This window comes from Stegostoma tigrinum, chromosome 6 (genome assembly GCF_030684315.1).
Source record: "Stegostoma tigrinum isolate sSteTig4 chromosome 6, sSteTig4.hap1, whole genome shotgun sequence".
NCBI classification, from domain to species: Eukaryota; Metazoa; Chordata; class Chondrichthyes; order Orectolobiformes; family Stegostomatidae; genus Stegostoma; species Stegostoma tigrinum.
The window spans coordinates 77,229,498-77,252,624 of NC_081359.1; the positions used below are offsets into that span (position 1 = coordinate 77,229,498).

The 23,127-nt window shown below is 38.5% G+C and overlaps 1 protein-coding gene across 1 annotated transcript in view; it reads right to left on the reverse strand.

The window, feature by feature from the left end:
• Positions 1–20,916, reverse strand: part of atp8a2 (ATPase phospholipid transporting 8A2) — a 498,882-nt gene extending 477,966 nt beyond the window's left edge. Inside the window, exons 1-3 of the mRNA XM_048533131.2 lie at positions 20,850–20,916; positions 14,382–14,441; positions 9,952–10,011 (exon numbers count right to left, since the gene is read on the reverse strand). Of these exons, the coding sequence (XP_048389088.1) occupies positions 9,952–10,011; positions 14,382–14,439 (118 nt within the window). The 5' untranslated portion in view covers positions 14,440–14,441; positions 20,850–20,916. The remainder of the gene's footprint in view (positions 1–9,951; positions 10,012–14,381; positions 14,442–20,849) is intronic.
• Between the last annotated feature and the right edge of the window lie 2,211 nt (positions 20,917–23,127).

The following is a 23,127-nucleotide window of genomic DNA, read 5'->3' on the forward strand; positions in this document are numbered from 1 at the left end:
GTCTTTTTGCTTCATTAGTGGATTCTCCAATGTGTCAGTGATTAATTGTACTCCAGTCCTTCTTTACAGCACCTTGAAGCCAACTTGACTCCCAAAGTACCAGGTGCACTCCCCTTGTTACTCAGTCCCACAGGACAATATTGTAATCTCTGTACAGACTTCAGTTTTTCTAAAAAAAAGGTATTTTGCACTTCAGTGACTGACTGAAGAACACCACAGATTTAAGATTTAAAACTTTTACTGTAATAAAAAAACTAAAAAGCAAAACAATGTAGCTCTTCCCTTGTCAGCAATTACATTCTAAACTACAGAAAGTTTATCCATTTAAGTTTTATTAAAAAACAATCAAACAACCAAGGCCCATTGTCAGGCTCAATTTGTACCAGGTAACATGACCTCTCTTCAAGACATGGTCCCAAAAATCAAACAATCTTATAAGTTTTGTATTTGTAGCAATGAAAATCACTAATTATTCATCAGATAATTCACAAAATGTGAAAAAAAAGTGAAGAAATGTAATAAATGAAATTGGTTGGGAGAGAGAGGGACAAAGTTAGACAAGGACCAGGAACACAGGGAATAACTCTAAGCCAAATGGACCAAAACAGGAGGTCTTCAGGACACTTAGTTCCAGAAGCAGGAAATTACATTTACAAACTTTAGAATCTATAGAACCGCATTCTCTCTTATTGCTTATGTTAAGGCAATAAAAATGTATGTAAACTTAAAGGAAGAAGATCACTTACACCATAAACAGTTCCCGTACAGATACAGTAGAGAAACTCTATTCTTGAAACAAGCCAGAAACATATTTATTTTCAGAAAATTGCAGTCAATTTAACTGAAAAAAAAACTCAACTTCCTCTCTCCTATCTTAAAATAATTAAGAAGACTACTCTAAACAGAATGGGCTGTTATCTCTTGTGACTACGAGGATTTGATGATCTTCTGCTCAATAACAAGTGATCACCTGTAGATTATGTCCCAAAATGCAGACACACTTCGTGTTTTTCCCCTTCGAAGAGTACACAAGGATACAGGTCAAAAAGCCAGTTTCAATTCCACTGAAGTCGGCTAGTATAAATATACCCAAGTTACCCGGTGTTGCAGGTAAAGGATGACACTGAGTGCTGCAAACAATCTTCTTAAAAAAAAAGGAAAATGAAACAGGATTAAGGAACTCCAAGAATTTCAGGACTTGTCTGCAGACAAAGCAGTAAGTAATTTGCACTGCATGGATCACATTATTCAACTATCTGTTCTTTGCAGACAGTTCAGAAGCTGATGCATACTTTTATTTTTTCAGAGTGACCTCTTATTTCTAATCTGTGCATGTGTGTTGTATTACTAATTCTTCTCATATTTAATAATGAATAAACTCACTTTGTATTAAGTTTGGAAAGCCTGGTTAAATTGAATCTTTTTAAAACACAAGTTCATTTGGATCTCATAGAAAAGTATCCCCTAGGGGAAGAATCCTTTTTAATTTAATGTTGTTACAACCAACTGAGGGAGTGGTAAATAATGGGGAGCCAGTTCATCCCTCCTCATTAAAGAAGCTTACAACTTTAGGTGTCCCATTTGGAATCGTAATCAATTAGGGAACCTCACCCAGGATCTAGTCATCGTACTGTGATCGTCCATCATGCCAGACAAAGCCAGAGACTGTCCCATCTAATCAACTTCTTATCCTCTTTAATTAAGAACATATCAATTTCTTTCCTGAAGTAGCACAGTAAACTGCTATCCCTATATAATTTGATAGTCTATTCAGGGGCCAAAGGCATTTGCTAACATACAGTTAACGAAGGGTGTTGCAGTTCATGTGTCCCATTAAAAAAAGCACATTTATAATTTAACAAGCATAAAGATGATGATGCTATGCATGGGAAATTATACTCATTACCACTATAGCAGAGAAGGCTGACAGCATATTGAAGGGAAAAGTGGCGAAATATTTAGAGCAGAGGAAGAAACAAGGTTTTGAAACTCTTCCTCTGAAGAAAATAAATACTACTTGGAATCCAACCAAATTGTTCACTTCAAAATTATTTTATAATGCACTTTTATTTCCATTTTCCACCATATTTATCTATTTTAAATAATCTTATCAACCAGATTGACCTCAAAACCTTCAGCCCTTTAGAATACTAGACATTTTCTCACATGTAAATGATCAAACATTTGGAGTCTATTCAGGTAGGAGTGGATTTAAAATGGTAACTGTCTCTTGCATCTTCTGCAAAATTTCATGATACTTCACAATGTGCAGGGACCATAACACGGCATAATAGCAGAAATGTGCTGAGTCTAAACCAGATAAAGTCAGAGATTGATCCTTGTTACCCTCTTGACAGCAGGAAAGAGCTGCAGTGCCACCTAATAATAGAAGGGCTGAAAGATTTGTATCATGGCAGTTATACAAATAGTTGTACAACTATTTAAAATTTCAACTTCCAGTTAATAGCCAAAAGGATGGCATGACAACTTTTCACATTTTTAAGACAAACTAAAAGCACTATTGACCAATACTACATTTGGAGATACCTTATACTTTAACCTACAGAACCGAGCTTACCTTTTACTTTTAACAATTTTTTTTTAAATGGTTTAAGTTTACTTCACACCGTTCTTTAAGAGTTTTCCTGAAAACAGACCAAATTGATTCATACCCCTTTGGGATTTACTTCCGATCTTTTCATTTCCCAACCCAGTAGTTTTCACCCAAGAGTTGCCCTTCATACATTAGGTGAGGCCAGGAATATCCAACCTTTCACCTCCTTCCCAGAACAATTTGCACACCTTTTAGTTTTTAATAAATCAACTATCCACGTGTGTTGTCAGACAGACTTGAGCCCATAGGAGCTTCATTTTTGCCCTAATTTGAACAGTTACAAAACATAATCATATAAATCTCTTTACAATTGTATTACACTGTAACATTAGCAATTCATCCTAAATTTCTATTCTCTTTTCCTACAGGCAACCCCATACTTCCTAGGAGTTATAATTATTACTTTTCAAGTTGCCCTCAGGATATGTCCAGCTCTGATTTCAATCACAGATTCCAATGAGTGATCAAGAGTTGCTTATTACAAATTAGGGAAGTTTGTTTCACACTAAATAACATCACTAGGCCTAACTGTGTATCTTGGAGTACTTCTGTGCTGCACAGGCTCAAGATGCAGTTTGCATGAATACACTACATACACATCTGGGATGGATTAATCTCTGATATTTATATTCTTTTATCTGACTAGGCCTGGGTACCTCAGTGTAATTAATACACAGGAATAGCACATGTGAAAATAATAAAATTGCTATAAGAATAAACATGCATTAAAATAATTGCTTATTTTAGTCACATTAAAAAAAGTCATAACATGAGTGATGCAAGGTTAGACTTAGATTCAGAGCCCTTTATCTTCCACGTTTCCCCAAGTATGATTACTGTGTAAATAATGGCAAACTTTCCATAGAAAAAGTCCAGTAAGCTGTAACTAAACCCATTGCTAATTAAAATGAAAATTTCAATATCAACTCCATTCAAAAAGGTTAATATAATATTGGACAATATTCTGCTACAATTGATTTCCAAGTATGCACATAATTAATCATGCATTATATACATAAATAATAGAAACACATACACACCCACACAAAATAACATTGTTTCAGTGGATTATGCAGTTCATTCTTGAGTCAATCTAAATTAAATCATGCTTTTCTGGGAGAAACAGAACAAAATTACACTATTTGTCTCACCAGTAGGCTTTTTTCCAGCTGAGAACTTCCAAACACAATCTTCAGTGGCCATTTTAGAAAGTAAGCATTACCTATAGCTAAACATTTACCGCACAGTGCCACAACAATCAGCCAATGGCATCCTAGATTCAGGAGCTCAATCTGTGTTTTTTTAAAATCTAGTAATCAGGAACAATGTATACAACATACCATTCAGAGAAATCTATTAGTAATATTAAAACGCTTTGCCAAAGTGCAAACACTGACACATAGTCATGAATGTTTGCTATGCACTCCTCTATCTTTGTTATTAGCACCATTAGATATTACTTCCAACCTAAATTAGTTGAATGATACTAGTAGCATATATATGCATGACAAGAATTCATACACATGAATAACTGCCATGATACAAATCTTTCAGCCCTTCTATTATTAGGTGGCACTGCAGCTCTTTCCTGCTCTCAACATTCTACTGCCACCTTCTAGGCCAATTTCCCCTTTCGTGCTCTGTTCCAACTTCTGATCCAATTCTTTCCCTTACATGTGGTATCAATTTTTCTCCTACTTCACACTATTTCCACATCCATCCTTTAAACTTACTTTAAATAATGTCACCCCAACAATGATTTGGCCTGATGGACAGGCCTTTTTCAACAAAACTGCACACCCAAGGAATTGGGCCCAAAATTAAACCTGCATAGAATTATACATTAATCACAGATTTGTCAAACTTGCACCAAGATTTTACATGGAGACACTGACTCCACCCACTGGCCATGAAGTCAGGGAATACTTTGCCTCTGGTGTTTTCGCTCACTGAGCTGGTTCATTAGTTTGTACATGTTTCATTACCCTGCTGAGTAACATCATCAGTGCACCATCTGATGAAGCACTGTTGTGTCTTCCCACTTTAAACTCTGTGGTCTGTTGAAGTGGAGTACCTCATTTCCAGATTTTCTTGGCAGCGGTGTATATATAGGGCCTAATTCTGCTTTTTTATTGAGGGCCTTCCTGGTGGAGAACCAGGCCTCTAGAAATTCCCATGCTTGTCTCTAGATCCTGAAGTTGCACCGAAGTGATGGTTCCTCCTTGTCTGTATTCATGAAGACAAGTGCGTATTGGTCGTATCTTATTGTTGTTAGTGTTCATGTATTGTCGTAGCCAGTTTTCTTACTGTCTGTCCAATGTAATGTTTGTAACAATCCTTGCATGGAATATTGTACATCATGTTGGTTCAGTGTATAGTGGGTAAGGGGTCTTTAGTTCTTGTTAGCAGTTGGCGTAGGGTTCATGTAGGTTTGTGTGCCACACTGATGCCCAGTGGCCGTAGGAGTCTCATGGTCAGTTCAGATACATTCTTGATGTCTGGTAACATGACAAGCGTGTCGGTACGTACTGTATTTTCCTGTTGTCTGTATGACAAGCATCATCAGACCCAGGTGTTTGGGTATCCATTGTCTCTAAATACTTGGTGGATGTATTCTTCTTCATTTTGGCATAGTTCTGGGTTGCTGCAGCATGTTGTGGCTCATTTGAATAGTGTTTTTGTGCAACTCCATTTGTGGATGTTGGGGTGGTTACTATTGAAATTTAGGACTTAATCCACGTGTGTGGCCTTTCTGTATACTTTGGTCAGAAATTCCCCTTCGGCCCTGCATTCTACCATCATATTCAGGACAGGGAGCTGTTTGTTCTTTTCTTCTTCTCTGATGAATTTGATGCCAGCAAACATGTTGTTTACAAGTTAGTGTGCTTCTTAGAAGCTGAAGATGAAGAATCTGAGAAAGGGCCATGCTTTCAAGTCTTTGCATCACAGCTTCTGCTATTAGTCCAGAAATGGGTGCCCTCAAAGGTGTCCGGTTGATCTGTTCGTAGATCTCACCAGTAAAAAGGTAAAATGGGTCATGATGCATAGGTCTAGTAACTTCAGCATGTTCTCTGTGGAGATGGTATTACTCGGGTCCAGTTTCTTCAGTAGTGTAGCTAGTGTTTCTCTTACTCGTGGTATGTCGATCGATGTAAATAGGGTGATAGTGTCAAAAGATACCACAGTCTCTTCCTCATCTATTCTGATGTCTGAAGGTTTTGAGGAACTCCTGGGTTGAGTAGATTGAGTTGTTGACAAGGTGCTTTAGTCTTTGTTGTAATTCCTTGGCTAACCTGTGTGTTTTGGTGTGCCTGGGAGAGAGGTTATGGGTCCAAGGGGTACGTCTGGCTTGTACACCTTCGGTCCAACCCAAACTATCATCTCATACATGGATAACACTTTTGTCATCATGAAACAAACTAAACTAGAAGAAACATACCAACTTATAAACAACATGTTTGCCAGCATCAAGTTCAGAGAAGAAGGACAAACAGCCCTCTGTCCTGAATGTGATGGTAAAATGCAGGGCCGAAGGGGAATTTCTGACCAAAGTATACAGAAAGGCCGCACACATGGATTAAGTCCTAAATTTCAATAGTAACCACCCCAACGTCCACAAATGGAGTTGCATGAAAACACTATTCAAATGAGCCACAACACACTTCAAAAACCCAGAACTATGCCAAAATGAAGAAGAATATCTCCACCAAGTATTTAGAGACAACAGATATCCTAACAGCTGGGTCCAACGATGCCTGTCACACAAACAACAACAGGAAGATACAGTATGCCCTGACACACTTGTCATGTTACCAGACATCAAGAATGTATCTGAACTGACCACAAGACTCTGACGGCCACTGGGCATCAGAGTGGCACACAAACCTACATGAACCCTACGCCAATTGCTAACAAGAGCTAAAGACCTCTTACCCACTATGGACAGGACCAACATAAATTTACAAGATTCCATGCAAGGATTGCGACAAACATTACATTGGACAGACAGTAAGACAACTGGCTACGACAATACATGAACACTAACTAACAACAAGATACGACCAATACTCACTTGTCTCCATAAATACAGACAAGGAGGCCCATCAGTTCCACTGGGACAACATCAGGATCCTAAGGCAAGCCAAACAGAGACAAGCACAGGAATTTCTAGAGGCCTGGTTCTCCACCAAGGAGGCCATCGATAAACATGTAGAATTGGACCCTATATCTAAACCACTGCAAAAAAAAAACTGGAAATGAGGTAAGCAGCTCCAACAGACCTGAGAATTTAAATATCAGGCGGGAAAACACAACCGTGCTTCATCAGAGTCTGATGTTACCCTGCAGGATAACGAAACGTCCGCAAACTAATGAACCAGCTTGGCGAATGAACCAACCATAGCAACCACGACCCGAACTACAAATCTACTCAGGAACAGACTTCGCCTCTGCTAGACCTGGAAGATAGTCAGATTTTACAGTATGCAGGCAACTGAATTACCTGCAGTCAAGGTCTCTCAGGCAGGATCTGCTACCTTGAAGAACAATTATCAATCAGCTCTGCAGGACAACCATAATGATCAAAGGCTAGAGTTAATCTAACTGAGGATGGGGATTCCCAAGGCAGTGTTGGGGAAGGGTATAAGATCTTGGGTAGATGTAAGAAGTTGGGTGGGGTCTTATAGTGGGGTCACCACAAAACTAAGTTCTCTTCCCAAAATGCCCAGTCAGAAAGATGCCACACCATCACTAACCCACTCAAGGACCTCAAATGGCCTAAATGTCAACAGGTTTTCTATCACCTACCTGACCATTGGTAAAATATCAGTGGCAGCAAGTAATGTCCAGAGGTGCCACTGCCATACCCCATAATTTTGCACTGAGGTTAATCCCTCCCTTCTGAGCCTGCCTCATTACCTGCCAGCCCATTCCAGGGGGCTGTGTGGGAGCATAAAATTCTGTCCTAAATCTTAGCATTTTGCATTTTAGTTTGCAATACGTCAGTTGGTGCAGAGATTTAAAAACCACTGGGTTCCATGACTAAATGAAGTGTTAACATAGAGTCGCCAATTGACACACGTGAACTTTCAAAGTCCTTAACTGAAATTGCTTAATTTTGTCACAAGTTGATTTAGATTAATGACAAATAATCTTTATTTGATATAGAAACGCAGTAGATAAATGACAGAGCTAGTTCCACTCATGTTAAACCATCAACTATAACCAAAGTATCTGGGACTTATCTCCCAAAAGTAAGATTTGACACTTAAGACAGCCAAAGATTATCTAATCTGCCTTCAGAAATTTATTCCCACTAATATGTGTCAGGATGTGTTGCAATAATGAGATTATAATCATGTTAACTTGATGCAGAAAGGAAATCCTAAAGCCTAAAAAAAAGTCTGAAATTAAAACAGATTTCAAGACAACAGCATCTAGGAAACATCTACAATAACATCAGCGCTCAAAGGAATGTTTCAATATTTACCTAATACATTCAGTAGTCTTGCTCAGTTACCAGTACTGTTCACATTTGTTCATAAAATGTTTAGCTCACATATCTTGAAATGAAAACACATCTAATAATCTCCACTTTCATTCTCTGGTCAATCCTGTCTCCAGAACTGTAATTTATTCATCTCTTTATTCTTTCAGCTCTTGTTTAAAAAGCCATAAAAATGCTTTAATTCTTAATGTATTAATTATTCTACACAATTTCATTACCCTTTTCCAAACATCCAACCATACATTTTCTTGCAATTGAAGTCAATTTACAAGGTGCCTCCACAGTTCTTCGTAACCACATGCATATCAGAATGCCTGTGTAGGCAGGCAGGAGATATTTTCAAATAATTCTTTAACAGGAAGCGACTATAAGCAAGGTCACAGGATTACAATTTTGAAAATGGAAACACAGAATTCAAGATACAAACGTCCTGTCATCCCATGTGATACAAGTGGAAATACATTTAGTTTATTTCAAGACTAATTTCATAATTAATGGAATAAAAACATTACTCCACAAATTTCAGTGTCTGCAAACCGATTACTCAGATTATAACTACTAATTTACATATACATAATTGCTAAGCATTTTCAGTTAAAGAACCGTTCAGATTTCATGAATAGTGGGGACACTTTTGAGGCCCATTCCTAATGGCATTAGATGGGTTGGCAAGGATATTGTCATCTTGATAGGAATGGAAAGGCAAGACATAGCAACTGATAACATGGAACACCTCTTGTTATTTAATGGACTCCTTTGAATACTTCAAAATCGAACACCAATAAATTTAATTGTGCACTTCTTGCATAACAACTGAAGCCACAATAGGTCCTCACCCACTGTACCATAGTATGTTACTATGTTAAATGACTGTAACACTAATTTTAAAAAGAGGTATTTGCTGACCTGCATTGTTCAGGCTTTTTGATTCACTGAGCCACTCTTCTCCATTTTATGCAATGGAAGAGCTCTACATTTCTGACAGGAATTTTTAATTAGGGGTCCTTCGGAAATGCAGAGCCATGACTGGTCCTTCTCTGACTGTTCAACACTATGAAAGAAAAATCATATCCCTGTTTTCATAGCAGTTGCCACATGTGAAATGTAAAGGTCCAGAATCAGTCAACCACTTTGACAGCTGCTTTGAAGTAGCAAGTACATAAAGTAAGAGGGAGTTTAGGGTTCCAGGTGGTAGGGTGCCTGGTAAGCAATGTAGTGTTTATGGTGGATGGGAGATAGCAAGTCTGGTAGTGAAGAGGGTGTTGAGTTCAGATCATAAAAGGAGATCATGGGATGGGAGTGTCTCACAATGTGAGAAAAAGGATTCAGGTCTGTTGGGGGAGGGAAGCTGTGTATCAGGTCCAGGGAGCAGGGTCAGGTCCTGGACAAAGACTGTGGTGTTGGTAGGTCAGAAGTAGGGTGCTGCTGATCAGGATCTATGGGAGGTGCAGTCGATGGTGTGTGAGGAATATTAGAGAAGTTAGATAGTTATTCAGGAACTAATACTCTAACTTTTCTTGAGTAACTAACTAATTTCATCAAATCTAAATAGATACTTTTTGAGGGCTCCAGGTGTAGGGGAATTATCAAGAATTTCCTGGGAAATTCCTTTGGAGTCTGCAACCATAGAGATTCCACACAGTCCCATCTACACTACAGAGGTGATGACCTGGCACTGCATCTAAAGCTTGTAACAGAACATCAATTCAAAGCGTCACATGTTCAAACAAAAATGTATTTGACCATAAAGACGTTTCATCAAAGGTTGAAGGAGACGTGAAGGGGAATAATATCACGATCACTGGGCTGCTCGTTGGCAGCTCAAGCTTACCAAAATGATCAATGCAACTCTTCCAAAACTTTCTCCATTTACTCCTGGCATCAACTGGATCTATAAATAAAAAAAAAAGAAAGTCAAACTTTCTAACATTAACAGTAGTTATTGTGACTGGAAACATTCCACATACTTGTTTGAATTGTAAGACAACAGTAGTAAACATCTAAAAAATTATTGCAAGACTCACTTGAAGCATGTCATGCCCACATATACTCAGCCAAGTCAGCATTCTTGACAAATTCGAATTCATCATTTCTTAAAACGTAGCTCAGTTGAACCCCACTGAATGTATTCAGTCTCTTGTATCCCATGAGCAAAGGAAATAGTTAATTTCTAGTCTACAAAAAAGTGCATTCTAAACTCAAGATAAAAGTCAGAGCATAAATAAATATTAAAAAGATGGAATGTGCTTTGGTCTAACTTTCCCTTAAATACATCTGCACTGTTCACTTCAATCTTCTTTATGGTATCAAGTTCTATCTTCTCATCCCTCTTTGAGCAAAAAGGTTCATTCCAAGTTCCTGATGGATTTCTTGGTGACTCAAATTGATAGCTTTTAGCTCTGTTCCTATCTCAAAATGGAAACAATCATACTGTGAACCGTTAACAAATATTTGTAAAAATCTTGATATTTTAAACATCTCCATTAGGTCACTCCTCAATCCTGAGGATAAAGAGATAAATGAGCATACTCACTCATTTCTGATATTATCCTTGTAAATATTTGCTGTAATTTTTCTGGGGCTCCTCTCTCCTTTTCATAATATCCCAATCAAAACTGCATGAAGTTCCCCAAATGTGGTTTAACTGAGAAATGTTCAATAAAATTTTGATGATCAACTTGTGTTGATCAGGTCACTATGTTATTCAAAATATATGCAAAGGCTGGAGTGAAACCTGTAATAATCTCCCAAAGATGAACTTGGATTAAGGGACAGGACCAAGGTTATCCGTAACAGTGAATTCACTGAACTGGGGCAGCAGCTGTATTAAAGAATGCACGTAGTAACAGTAATCCAGCATTCACTTGGAGCACAAAAACCAAAATATTTCAACCTGCTTTCACTTCCTTCAATCCGAACCTCTTCACCGCATACCTCAGTACAGCTAGCCGACAGTTTCCCCCAACACACCCCCACCACAAGTAAAGGACTACGTTTTCTACGTGCTTTTTGAAATGGCTGTAAATTGTGTCAGAGAATCTGCAGAATCTTCTTTAATTGACTGGGCTGCTACACGGTCCATCCAAAATCAAATTTCTCACCTGCTGAAGATCATCTATTTGCCACTTATCCGCGGCTCGGATCACTTTGTCCTCTTCACATAGCCTTACACCTTCCAAATAATAAGTGATGTCCCTACGCTTCTTACCAAAATAAATGTATTACCTACCACTTAGCTCTGTTGAATTTTACTTCCCAATAATCCTGTCAATTTTGCAAGTTTATAAATGGCTTCTTGCAACTTGTTCCAGTCCTCTTCACCACATCTGCCAACCCCATTTGGTTTCATCTGCAAATTCAGAAATTGTGTTTTTCAAGCAAAAATTAATATAAATTATGAACAGTGTCCGAGCTGGTGGAACACCACGTGCTTACTTCTACCACAAAAGCCCTTCACTCCCACTTGCTGTCTTGCAGCCAGCTAGCTAACCATTCCGCCTTTTGTTTCATGACTCCACATTCCCTGACGTCAATCTTTAGACTATTATAGGCCCTTCTGAAAATTATGATGAACTAAATCTACTCTTAACATTGTCTAGTTCCTACGTTACCTCCTCAATAATTCACTATTTAACCAAACAAAATTTTTCCTTTTGAAATCTAACATGGCCATTGTCATGTTTCTAATTTTTATCTTTTCTATTTTCCAATATTTTTCCAACCACTGAGCTTAAACTCATTGGTCTCTAAGTCACAGGACATGTCCTGAACCCACTTCTTAAATACAGACATTACGTTTGCTATCCACCAGTCATTTGGCTTGATATCTTTTCCTAATGCTTCCTTAAATATGTTTTGCACTGCCACTGCTGTCTTTTCCCTAGATTCTCCAAAAATGCAAGGATACAATCCATCTGGACCAATGTTTCTTTTCACTTTGACTTGGAATCGTCTATTCAATACTTAAACCAATAGTTTTTTAATATCTCTTTTACCTGTGGTATTATCTCTCCTTTTATAGTCCCATTTTCATCTCAGACTTCCTTCTTTTTATTGATGGATCTGCAAAATATTTCACTATAATATTTTAAGATCTTTGATAGTATTATTTAGTGGTTCCTCTTTGCCTTTGTATTTTTTTTTGTTATCCTTTATCTTCACATATTCTTTCTTGTCATGCATATCTCTGTTGTCTATGTATTACATGTATGTCTCTTAGGCAAAAACTCAACAGATGGAATGTAAATGTGGAAAAATAGGAGATTCTGCACTGACAGGAAGAAGATGTGGTGAACACTACTTAAATGGAAAAATATTGCAAAAGGTTATAACACAGGGGATTATGTAAAAATCACAAAAAGCCAGCATTTAAATTGGGCAAGTTATCAAAAAGGCAAATAAATTATTGGCCTTTATTTTGAAGGGAATGACATATAAAAATAGGATAATTTGTTAAAACTGTACAAGATACTAGCTACATCAAAACAAGAACAATGTTAAAATTTTATGTCCCTTTATCAATGGAGATATTTACGAGCATTGGAGGCAATTCAAAGAAGATTCACTAGGTTGATCACAGGCATGGAGGATTGAGCAAGAGGTTAGAAGAATGTGAGGTGACAATATTGAAACATACATTGTTCTTAGGGGTTAGGACAAGGTAGATGCAGAAAAGCTATTTCCTCTTCTGGGAAAGTCTCGGACTAAAGCCATAATCTCAGGAGCAAGTGGGTTGTCCATTTAAGACAGTCACGAGGAGGAACTTTCCTCAGTGGCTAGTGAATCTGTGGAATTCTTTACCACAGAGGGCTGTCAAGGCTTAGCCATTAAGAACATTTAAGGGCGAGATGGACATTTGACCAAATGGCCTATTTCTGCTCTTACATGTTATAGTCTTCCCTAACACTCAATCACATTTATATTGCTTTTACCATAGGAAATCTTCCCATAAGCATAAATTTAATCATTTATGTGCTAAGAGACAATCTTCACACTATAGAGTCATACAATCAGAGCCAAATTTGTGCACAGATCATTAATACAGGCAGAAATTGCCACATTACAGATATCATTCACTATAGACATCAACTGCTCTTCGCACACTAAGAATTTTTTTTCTACTGGTCACAATGGTTAAAACAGGAGGCAGGCATTTCAGTCAGCATTTTCATGGCTGTTCTCAACCAAAGAAACTCACTACCATATCTTTTTCCCACAAGACCCAAACTTTACAGATTTGTGTGGAGACAACGCAACAGGTGCTTTCTGAACCTATATTCCAACTCTGTGCAAAATTCGGAAACAACATGAACCCTGAAGCCGATGACAACTGTTTATTTTCACTGGTCACGTTTCATTCAACGGAATGATTTAACATCACAAGTTGGATAGCTATTGCAGATGGCATTAATAAGTCCTCATTTTGTTCATGACTAATCAAGTGAATTTTACATTTTTTGCTCTGCATCTCCATTTATTTGATGGAAACATTGTAATCCAGCAATTATTTCTTCTCAGATAGCTACCGAGGTTTATTTTGGCAAACATGCCATCTTTTTCTTTGTGTGAGGTTATATGCATTTGCAGTTATTGCATGCTGTTCTCTGTCTGCAATCCCTCTGCCTAGAACATCTACCGCATAATCTAAGACCAGATCTACTCTGCCACGTTCTTTGGATATTAATTACATATTCATAACAACCGTTCATGAAATGTTTTGTCATTCTTCAACAATAAATTTGAAGTGTAGGCTAAAGATTACAGTGATGCATGAAAATGGATTTCAAACACATCACTGAACCTAATGGTTTAGGCTACTTTTCGAAGAAAATATTTTAAGCCGAAGTTGAAAAGTGGAGATAGGTAACCTTATGTTTTTAATAAGAAACCAGCATAGGGCTTTCTCTAATAATAGACATAGGTTAGGAACAATTTGGTAGTTGTTCCCTGACCAGTGAGAAATACTAGATTAAGACAGCAAATAATGTTTCTTCCTCTACAATTTATATTGTTAATAGCAAAAACACTTACCCATGTTTAGAAATCCTTGGTATTGACCCGAAATGTTACCTCTGTTTTCACCTTCACAGATGCTACCAGACCTAATGATCTTACAATCATGCATTTACACCACAATGGCCCAAGATGACTTGTGATATTTGATAAGCTATGGTACTGTAAACACTGTTTTACCTTAAAACAATCTGTTCATCTGAACAAGGCAGGTAATTAAAAGCATGTCAGTGACTCAGATAAACTCACCATTCTCTTCTGTTTCAGAATATTCCAAAAGCTCATCGTCAGACTCCAGTTCTCCCATTTCTGAAATTGAAAAAAAGTTAACCAAAAATTGTCAATAAGAATTTCACTTCTACAAGCCAATCTATTTCATTTTGATGTTAGCATGTACAGAAATGTTATTTTGTCATGTTCCTTAGACCGGTACATTTTAGTATATACACTATTTAAATGGACTGGATATGTAATTTACCCAGACAGGTACAAACGATACAAATTACCCTTACAGCTAGCCTGAGGTCGTTACCTAGAGAAGTGACAACAGTAAAATCAAGAAGGTTAAAAACAGCATCAGCAGTTTCATCAACGCACACCCCCTTACAAGAAAAAAAGCTTACCTCAGTGAGTTTGGTTTACAGTGTATTGAGAAATAAGTTGGGATATTTGGGATCTAATAAACAAATATACGAATGTAAAAAAAAAGTACAACAGCTCAATAAAGAAGCTGCAAACACACTTGAGCAGTCTCAACAGTGGGAGAAATAAGATATTTTCTAGAATAAAGTGAATGTCGAATCTTACGGTCATGTCTCAAAATGGATCTCATTCTGATCCAAGATTCCCAGAAGCCAATCTCATATTTGAGGCAAGTCTACGTCAATTTTATGAAGCACAGGTTCCTTTTCCAAGACAGTTAATTGTGAAGAAATAATGCATATTGCAAAAGTCTAACAAGTAATTGATAACCTGCTCTCAATTTTCCTGCATTTTTGATTGATGGTGATCATATCTTCTAGAATTGTTATTGCAATTTGAAAATAAAAATCAATTCCATTTGCTGAGATATTTGTATCATCAATAGCCATGAGTGAGGTGTTGGAAAACCGGATGGTGCCATTATTTAAGAAAGGTGGTAAGGAAAAGCCAGGGAAGAATAAGTCAGTGAGCCTGACATCAGTGATGGGCAAGTTATTAGAGGGGATTCTGAGGGACAGGATTTACATGTATTTGGAAAGGCAAGGACTGATTAGGGACCGTAAACATGCCTTTTTGCATGGGAAATCGTGTCTCACCAACTTGGTTGTTGCTTTTTCAAAAAGAGGATTGCTGAAGACACAGCGGTAGACGTTTGTCTAAGTGGAGTTCAGTAAGGCATTTGACAAGGATCCGCACAATAGACTGGCTAACAATGTTAGATTGCATTGAATACAGGGAGAACAAGCAACTTGAATACAAAAAATTGGCTCGAAGGTAGGAGTAAAGGGTGGTGGTGAAGGGTTCCTTTTTTGGACCAGAGCCTTGTGACCAGCAGCGTGCTACAAGGATCAGTGCAGGGTTCCACTGCATTTCGTCATTTATAGAAATAATTTGGATGTGAGTATGTAGGTATTATTATTATTAAGTCTGCATAGGATACAAAACCTTGTGGTGTAGCAGACAAAGAAGGTTACCTCAGAGAGTAAATTTGGGACCTTGATCAGATAGGCCAAGGGGTGGCAGATAGAGTTTCAACAAGATAAATGTGAAGTGCTACATTTTGGTAGAGCAGATCAGGGCAGGACTTGTAAAGTTAAAGGTAAGGTCCTGGGGATTGTTGCCGAATACACAGCCTTCGGAGCACAGTTTCATTGTTCCTTGAAAGTGCCATCGCAGGTAGACAGGGCAGTAAGACGGCATTTGGTGTGCTTGCCTTTATTGAACAGTTCATGCATGATGAGAGTTGGGAGGTCACGTTGAGCCTATGCAGGACATCAGTTAGCCCACTTTTGGAATACTACGTTCAATCCTGGTCTCTCTGCTACAGTAAAGATGTTGTGAAACTAGAAAGGGTTCATAAATTATTTACAAGGATGTTGCCAGGGTTAGAGGGTTTGAGCTATAGAGAAAGCCTGAACAGGCTGAGGTTAATTTTTCCTGGAGCAGAGGTTGAGGGGTGATCTTATAGAAGTTTATATAATCATGAAGGGCACGGATAGGGTGAATAGTCAAAGTATTTTCCCCAGTGAGGGCATCAAAAACTACAGGGCATAGGTCTAAGGTGAAAGGAGAGAGATATAAACGGGAGCTAATGAGCAACTTTTTCATGCAGAGTAGTGAGTGCATGGAATGAGCTGCCAAAGCAAGTGGTGGAGGCTGGTACAATTACAACATCAAAGGCATCTAATAGGTACATGAATAAGAAGGGTTTAGAGGAAAATTGGCCAAATACTGGCAAATGGGACCAGATTAATTTAGGATGTCTGGTCAAGGTGAACAAGTTGCAGCGTAGGATCTATTTCCATGCTGTACAATTCTATGATTCTAAATGGTTTTCCTTCAGAAATTCAGCAAGAAACTTCTTTCACAAATATGGAAACCAATGTGACAACAAGCCATTTCTGAAAAAGGGTCTAGGCCCAAAACGTCAGCCTTCCTGCCCCTCTGAAGCTGCTTGGCCGGCTTTGTTCATCCAGCTCCATACCTCGTTATCTCTTGACAACAAGCTATCCACCCACACCCTTGCGAATCGTGACCATTTCCCTTCATTACCAATACCAGATCAACAATGATCTCAGGTAAAATCTCTGAATCCCACCAAAATCAAACTGATACATGTGAATAAATAGTTCTCAGTGAACTACAATATGAAGTTAAGCCCATTAGCTTTGATCTTTGTATCCTTCAGGTCATAAATATTGATGAAAAGTAGACAACTAAATGCACTTGAAGCAAGAGCATTCTTAACAATCAGATACTGAGAAAGAGTTGAAATAAATAGCCTGTCACAATAAAATGATCAATATACAACTTTAGCATAAGTACAACTTTGAATATTTTGTGACCTCAGGTGTGCCAAAACAACTTACAGCCAGAGAGCTACTTTTTGAAGTTCAGTCACTGACGTGCCATAGGAAAACTAATTCACACATAATCAGATCGCTCCATCACTAAGATGACAAACAGAGAATTGGTTTTAGAGATGTTGTTAGAGGGCTAAATATCTGCCAGAACACTGGAGTGAACTCCACTTGATTTCTCTAAAATATTTACAGGATTTTTCTAAAGTAACTACCCTCACAACACACAGAAACACACTACCCGGACAATTCCACAGCCATCTCCAACACTGGCCATATTAACAGAGACTCATGCTAAATGCTCTGACATTGACCAGAAATTTGCAGAAGTTCCAGAACTTTTAATCAAGGGGCAGGATCAGGATGGGAAGTGATTTACCATGGAAACTATATTACTAAGGCTTTTGTATTATACAAAATGTTCTAAGTTTGTATTTTAAACAAAATACAATCTCTACCCTACCGCCATAAGACGACTCGGTCAAGGGTTTGTCCATGATTATCGGTTGTGGGCTTTAAAATGGAGGCAGAGATTAAGGAAGGATTGGAGAGCAGTGACTCAGAAGACAAAAGCACGACAAATTAAGGCTTTAGGGTCAAATCACCACAGATGGGAAACAGCCTGCAAAAGCAGAATGAAAAGTAATGGAGCTGCCCAACATGAAACTGGAGAACAAGAATTTTAAACTGGAGGCAGATGGGACAGAACAAGTAAGATACTGAAAGTAATAGGAAGTGCCAGAGAAGTAGGGAAGAGGACAGGAGAATAGAGTTAAGGAAAACAAGATCTATGAGAGCGGGGAACTAAAGGAAATCAGTATTAGGTGGTAAATGGCATTGGGGAAATTGATGGCATGAAAGGCCAATAAATCCCTTGGGTCCGATAATCCATATCCCAGTGTTACTTAAGGAAGTGGCCCTAGACCCAGTGGATACATTGATGGTTATCTTCTGAAGATACTATTGACTCTGGAACATTTCATATGGAGGGCAGCTAATGTAACCTCACTATTTTGAAACAAAGTAAGTGGAGAGAAACCAGGAAATTAAAAACTGGTTAGCCCATCTCTGGTGGTAGAGAAAATGCAGCAGTCCAACATAAAATATTTAATAGCAGAGCACTTAGAAAGCAGTGACAGGATTGGACAGTGCCTGCATGGATTTACAAAAGGGAAGTCCTACTTGATGAATGCGACTAAACTTTTTTTGAGGGTGCGACAAAGAGTTGATGGGAGGAAGCCATTGGCTGTGGTTTACTTGGACTTTCAAAAGGTTTTTGATATGGTTCCAGATAAAGGGATTAGCATGTAATATTTAAAGCATGTGGGATTGGAGAAGTGTACTGACATGGATAACGAATCAGCCAGCAGATAGAAACAAAGAATAGAAATACACAAGTCTTTTTCCAGGTAGCAGACAGTGAGAAATCAGGGGAAAATTTGCAGGGATCAGTGCTTAGATCCCAGCTGTTCATGATACATGTCAATGAGTTAGATGTGGGAACCAAATGTAATATCTCAAGTTTGCAGATGATACAAAGCTGGGTGGGAGGTGAGCTCTGAGGAAGATGCAGGGTTGCTTCATTGTGATTTGGGCAAGTAGAGAGAGTGGGCAAATGCATGGCAGATGAAGTGTAATGCAGATACGTCTCAGGTTATCTACTTCGGGAGCAAAAATGGGAAAGCAGATTATTATCTGAATGGCTATAAATTGTAAAAGCAGGAAGTGCAATAGTTTGTGGGCGTCCTTGAACACCAGTCACTGAAGGTGACAGGTGCAGCAGACGTTGAAGAAAGCAAATGGTATGTTGTACGTGAAAACAGGAACAGGGTATAAAGTTGAATGATTGGCCATTATCGTACTGAAAGCTGAAGCAGGCTCAAACAGCCAAATGGCCTATTTCTTGCTTCTACTTTCTGTGTTTAAGTGGAGTCAGGATTTGGCAAACAGAATTACCAAGGTGAGAAATAAAGACAGACAAAACAACAGGAAGAGGTTTAGGGGAGGTTAAAAAAAGTAGCTTTAAAACATAAAATAGTGGAAATAGAGCAGCACACAGATAGGCACAGTGAACTCAAGCTACATAATCCTGTCGACACAATGAGGATTCTCTTGTCCTGCTGGAAAACAGGGATAAGGGGAAGGAGAGAATTCAAATTTAAGCCTAGACAGGCGATGTTAGGATAAAGTTGAAGTACATAGCGTGGAATCAACATGCAACAAACTACTTCCGTCCAAGTTCATTCTGGTGAAACAAAACTGGATACTATTTGAAAGGTAGAGTGCCAGAGTACACATTGATGGAGTTATTTTATGAGAACAAAGATTTAGGATGTGCAGGAAGAGTTTCAGAGCAGAAAACATGTTGTAAAGCGAGAGGTCAGTATTACATCTAGAGTATATCTCTGCCCATGAGTCACACTAGCTAAAGTTGATAAACTAATGGGACTAGTAGGCCATCCAAGGATCAGTCCAGATCAACTGCAGTTAGCTAATTGGTTAACAGAAGTAACAGCATGACTAGATCAGAGTCATAGCAGCTGAGTCTTCAGAGGTGTAAAAAACCAGACAATACCAATAATTTGGAAACCATATTTAAGAAGATGATTCAGTCTTAAAATGACGACAGCAGCACGCATTTATGCTTGCAGGATAAGTAGTGGCAGGTTGGGCAGCAAATAACTTGCGAGTCAGTCTGAAATACATTCAACTATTCAAGCCAAGAGAATTTAAACATTGGGAAATTGGGAAAGAAAGAGCAAAGGATGGGATCATACACACGACAGTTTTGGAGTTCCTGACCACTTGAGAGCTATCTTGAATCTTTATGTGAAACCACCGTTAAAATGGCTTATCATCCCGAAACAAAATTCCGATACGGGATTGGATAGTGTTAACAATAGTGGACATGAAAATGATCATAACTATTTTAATATCAACTTTTCAATACAGCAGTAAGTGTGCAGTTCGACACTGTCAGCAAGCACAATGGATTTTACAGGTCGTTTAATATAGCTGGAATCTTAAAACCTGCACTTTAATTTAAGAAAGTCAATAAGAAAGTTGTCGAACGGTGCCAGAAAGGATGACTCAGACTTGCACGAGTATAAACTAACAAGGTATGTAGAATACTGTAAGTCAGAACATGACATTCAAATAAAAACAACCCCGTCAATAAATCTTAAGTGAATAAAGAAGGGAGGATAACCGCAGCAAAAAAAAACACGCGCAGCAAATCGAATACATTCAAATCGTACAGAACAACAAATGAACAGAACTTCAGAACTCACTTTGAGACAGGCATTTATTTAAAGGCCTTGTATACCTAGTAAAAGTACTTGCTGCTGAGTAACCTCGAACTCTGTCTCCCTCATTACAAGAACGACCTGAACTTCACCAAACAAATTCCAATAAACACTTCAAGCAACGTGAAAAACTGAAACAACTCCGGGAAACTGCTGTAAAAGCTCAGCACATCTGGCAGCATCTATGGAGTAAAGTCAGCTAACGTTTTAGGGCCGGTGACCCTTCCTCAGAACTAATGGTAGCTAGGAAAATGTTATTCTTTTAAAAAATATATATATAATTATTGATCAGCGACTTAAATAATAAGCTGAGAAATCACACACCCAAACCTGAACCAAGTAAAACTCACAATGAGAGGATCCTTTGACATAAAACAAAACAATAAGTTCAGACTCTGACGTTGACTACGGTGTTTATCTGTTGCCCCCACCACCTCTAAACCCAGCCCACCCCGACAAATCCAGAGAGAACCTTTCAACCCCCAACAACGCTCAGGTACCAATGGCTGCGCCATCTACCGGACTGGCAGAGAATCGATTCCAATAGTACGAGTGCAGCTTTTATGTTGGGGAATTCAAGAACTGCGGATGGTGGAGTCAGAGCTGACACAGTGTGGAACTGCAGGAACGCAGGCCAAGCAGCATCAGATGAGCAGCAAAGTTAACGTTTCAGGTCGGGACCCTTCTTCACACATGCATTTATGTTACTGTAATAGTCATCCAACAGTTGGCTCAACAAATAGATAGAGCACGATCTCAAATTCCACTACAGCAGTTTATGAAATTGAATTCAGTTTGAAGAAGCAATCGTATAAAAACTTGGAATTAAAGTGCAAGTATTAGTAAAGATGAGGAAGAGTATTTTTTCTTCACAGATGTTGCCAGGCTTGCTGAGCTTTTCCAGCAACTTCTGTTTCTATTCTTGCAAACTCAGAAGGAGTAACACTAGAAATAGATTCATAGAATCCCTACTGTGTGTAAACAAGCCCACACTGACAGAATATCCCGCCCAGACCCATACCCCTGCAACCCACCTAATCTGTCTATGCCTGAACACTACAGGCAATTTAGCATGGCTAATCCACTTAGACTGCAGATCTTCGGATTGTGGGAGGAAACCCACACAGACACTGGGAGAATGTGCAAACTCCACACAGACAGTTGCCTGAGAGTGGAATCAAACCCAGGCCCCTGGCACTGTGAGGCAGGCATGCTAACCAATGAGCTACCGTGCCACATACTGTAAACATGTCTTTCAATGTCAGGGGGAAGTGGTTTAATCATATGTTGCTACCCTGAACAGAACATTTCTCACTGTATATTGATCTCATAAAAGTGCACTGCCTACATCAGATTACACTGGAAAGGTGCATTGACTCTAACGTTTGAGCAAGAGGCTGGGACCTTTTTGACTGGAGCATAAGAGGTTGAGGGGTAACATTAGAGAGGCTTTTAAAATCATGAGGGGCATAGATAAGGTGAACAGCAGATGTCTTTTCCTTATGGTGGGGGATTTCAAGACCAGAGGGCATATTTTTTAAGGTGGGAGAAGAAAGGTTTAAAAAGGACATGAGGGGCAACATTTTTGTACAGACAGTAGTTCATGTGTGGAATGAATTTCCAGAGGAATTGGTGGATGTGACTACAGTTACATTTAAAAGATATTTGTTTAAATACATGAATAAGAAATATTTGGGGGGATGTAAGCCAAGCACAGGCACAGCTGGACCAAAGGATCTGTTTCTGTGCTATATAATTCTATAACAAAGCAGTGTCTACCCATTAACCCAGTGTTATAAAGAAGCCAAAAGAGCACTCTGCCTATCAAACAAATGTCATGAATTTCAGTGCTGGTGTGATTATAGGTACATAGGATGTACATTCCAAAGACTGGTGGATCATACCAAACAGCATGGCACTTTTGCTGTTCACAACAAGCAAAGAACTGACTGCACCCAACTGACATTCACTTGCAGAATTCACATCACAGTGTCCTAAATTAAATATTATCAATCATTGGACAGCATTTTGCTCCATAATCCTGAGTTTACAAGGTATTATGCCAACAACTAATTTAAGATTGTCAGTTGGGTTCACACTATGATGAGCTTGAATGTACAGGAAGCTACATTTATTAACACACACAGCCCTGTGCTTCATCGAGAGAAAGAACATGTATGTACTGTGCCCATTTTAATGAGACAAAATAGGTGCCAGCCACTGTCTGGTTCATTGTCTGGGCAATATCTTTACTAATCAGAGTATGCCTAACTTGTTTAAACAGCAAACAAAGCTTGGCTGTTAACTGTTAATCATCACTTACTGGTGCATTCTCCTTGGAAATGCCTCTATCAGTAGGTCCATTTTCCAACTAGTCAGCATTTTCCTCTCATACACTGTAAGTTTTGTTTGCTATTTAATTTGATATGGCTTGAAATTTGCCCTGTTGTGTGCAAGACAAAAAGCTTGGATAAAATGTATCTTTCTTTTAAAAAATACTCAAATTATGTATAACTAAATGATTACTTATTCCAATTTTATATGGTTAATTTGAGCTTTCACATGCTTCAAGTATCAAGAGTCATTGTAAAGTTATTGTGGTTCTTTTAATGAAAACATATTCATAGA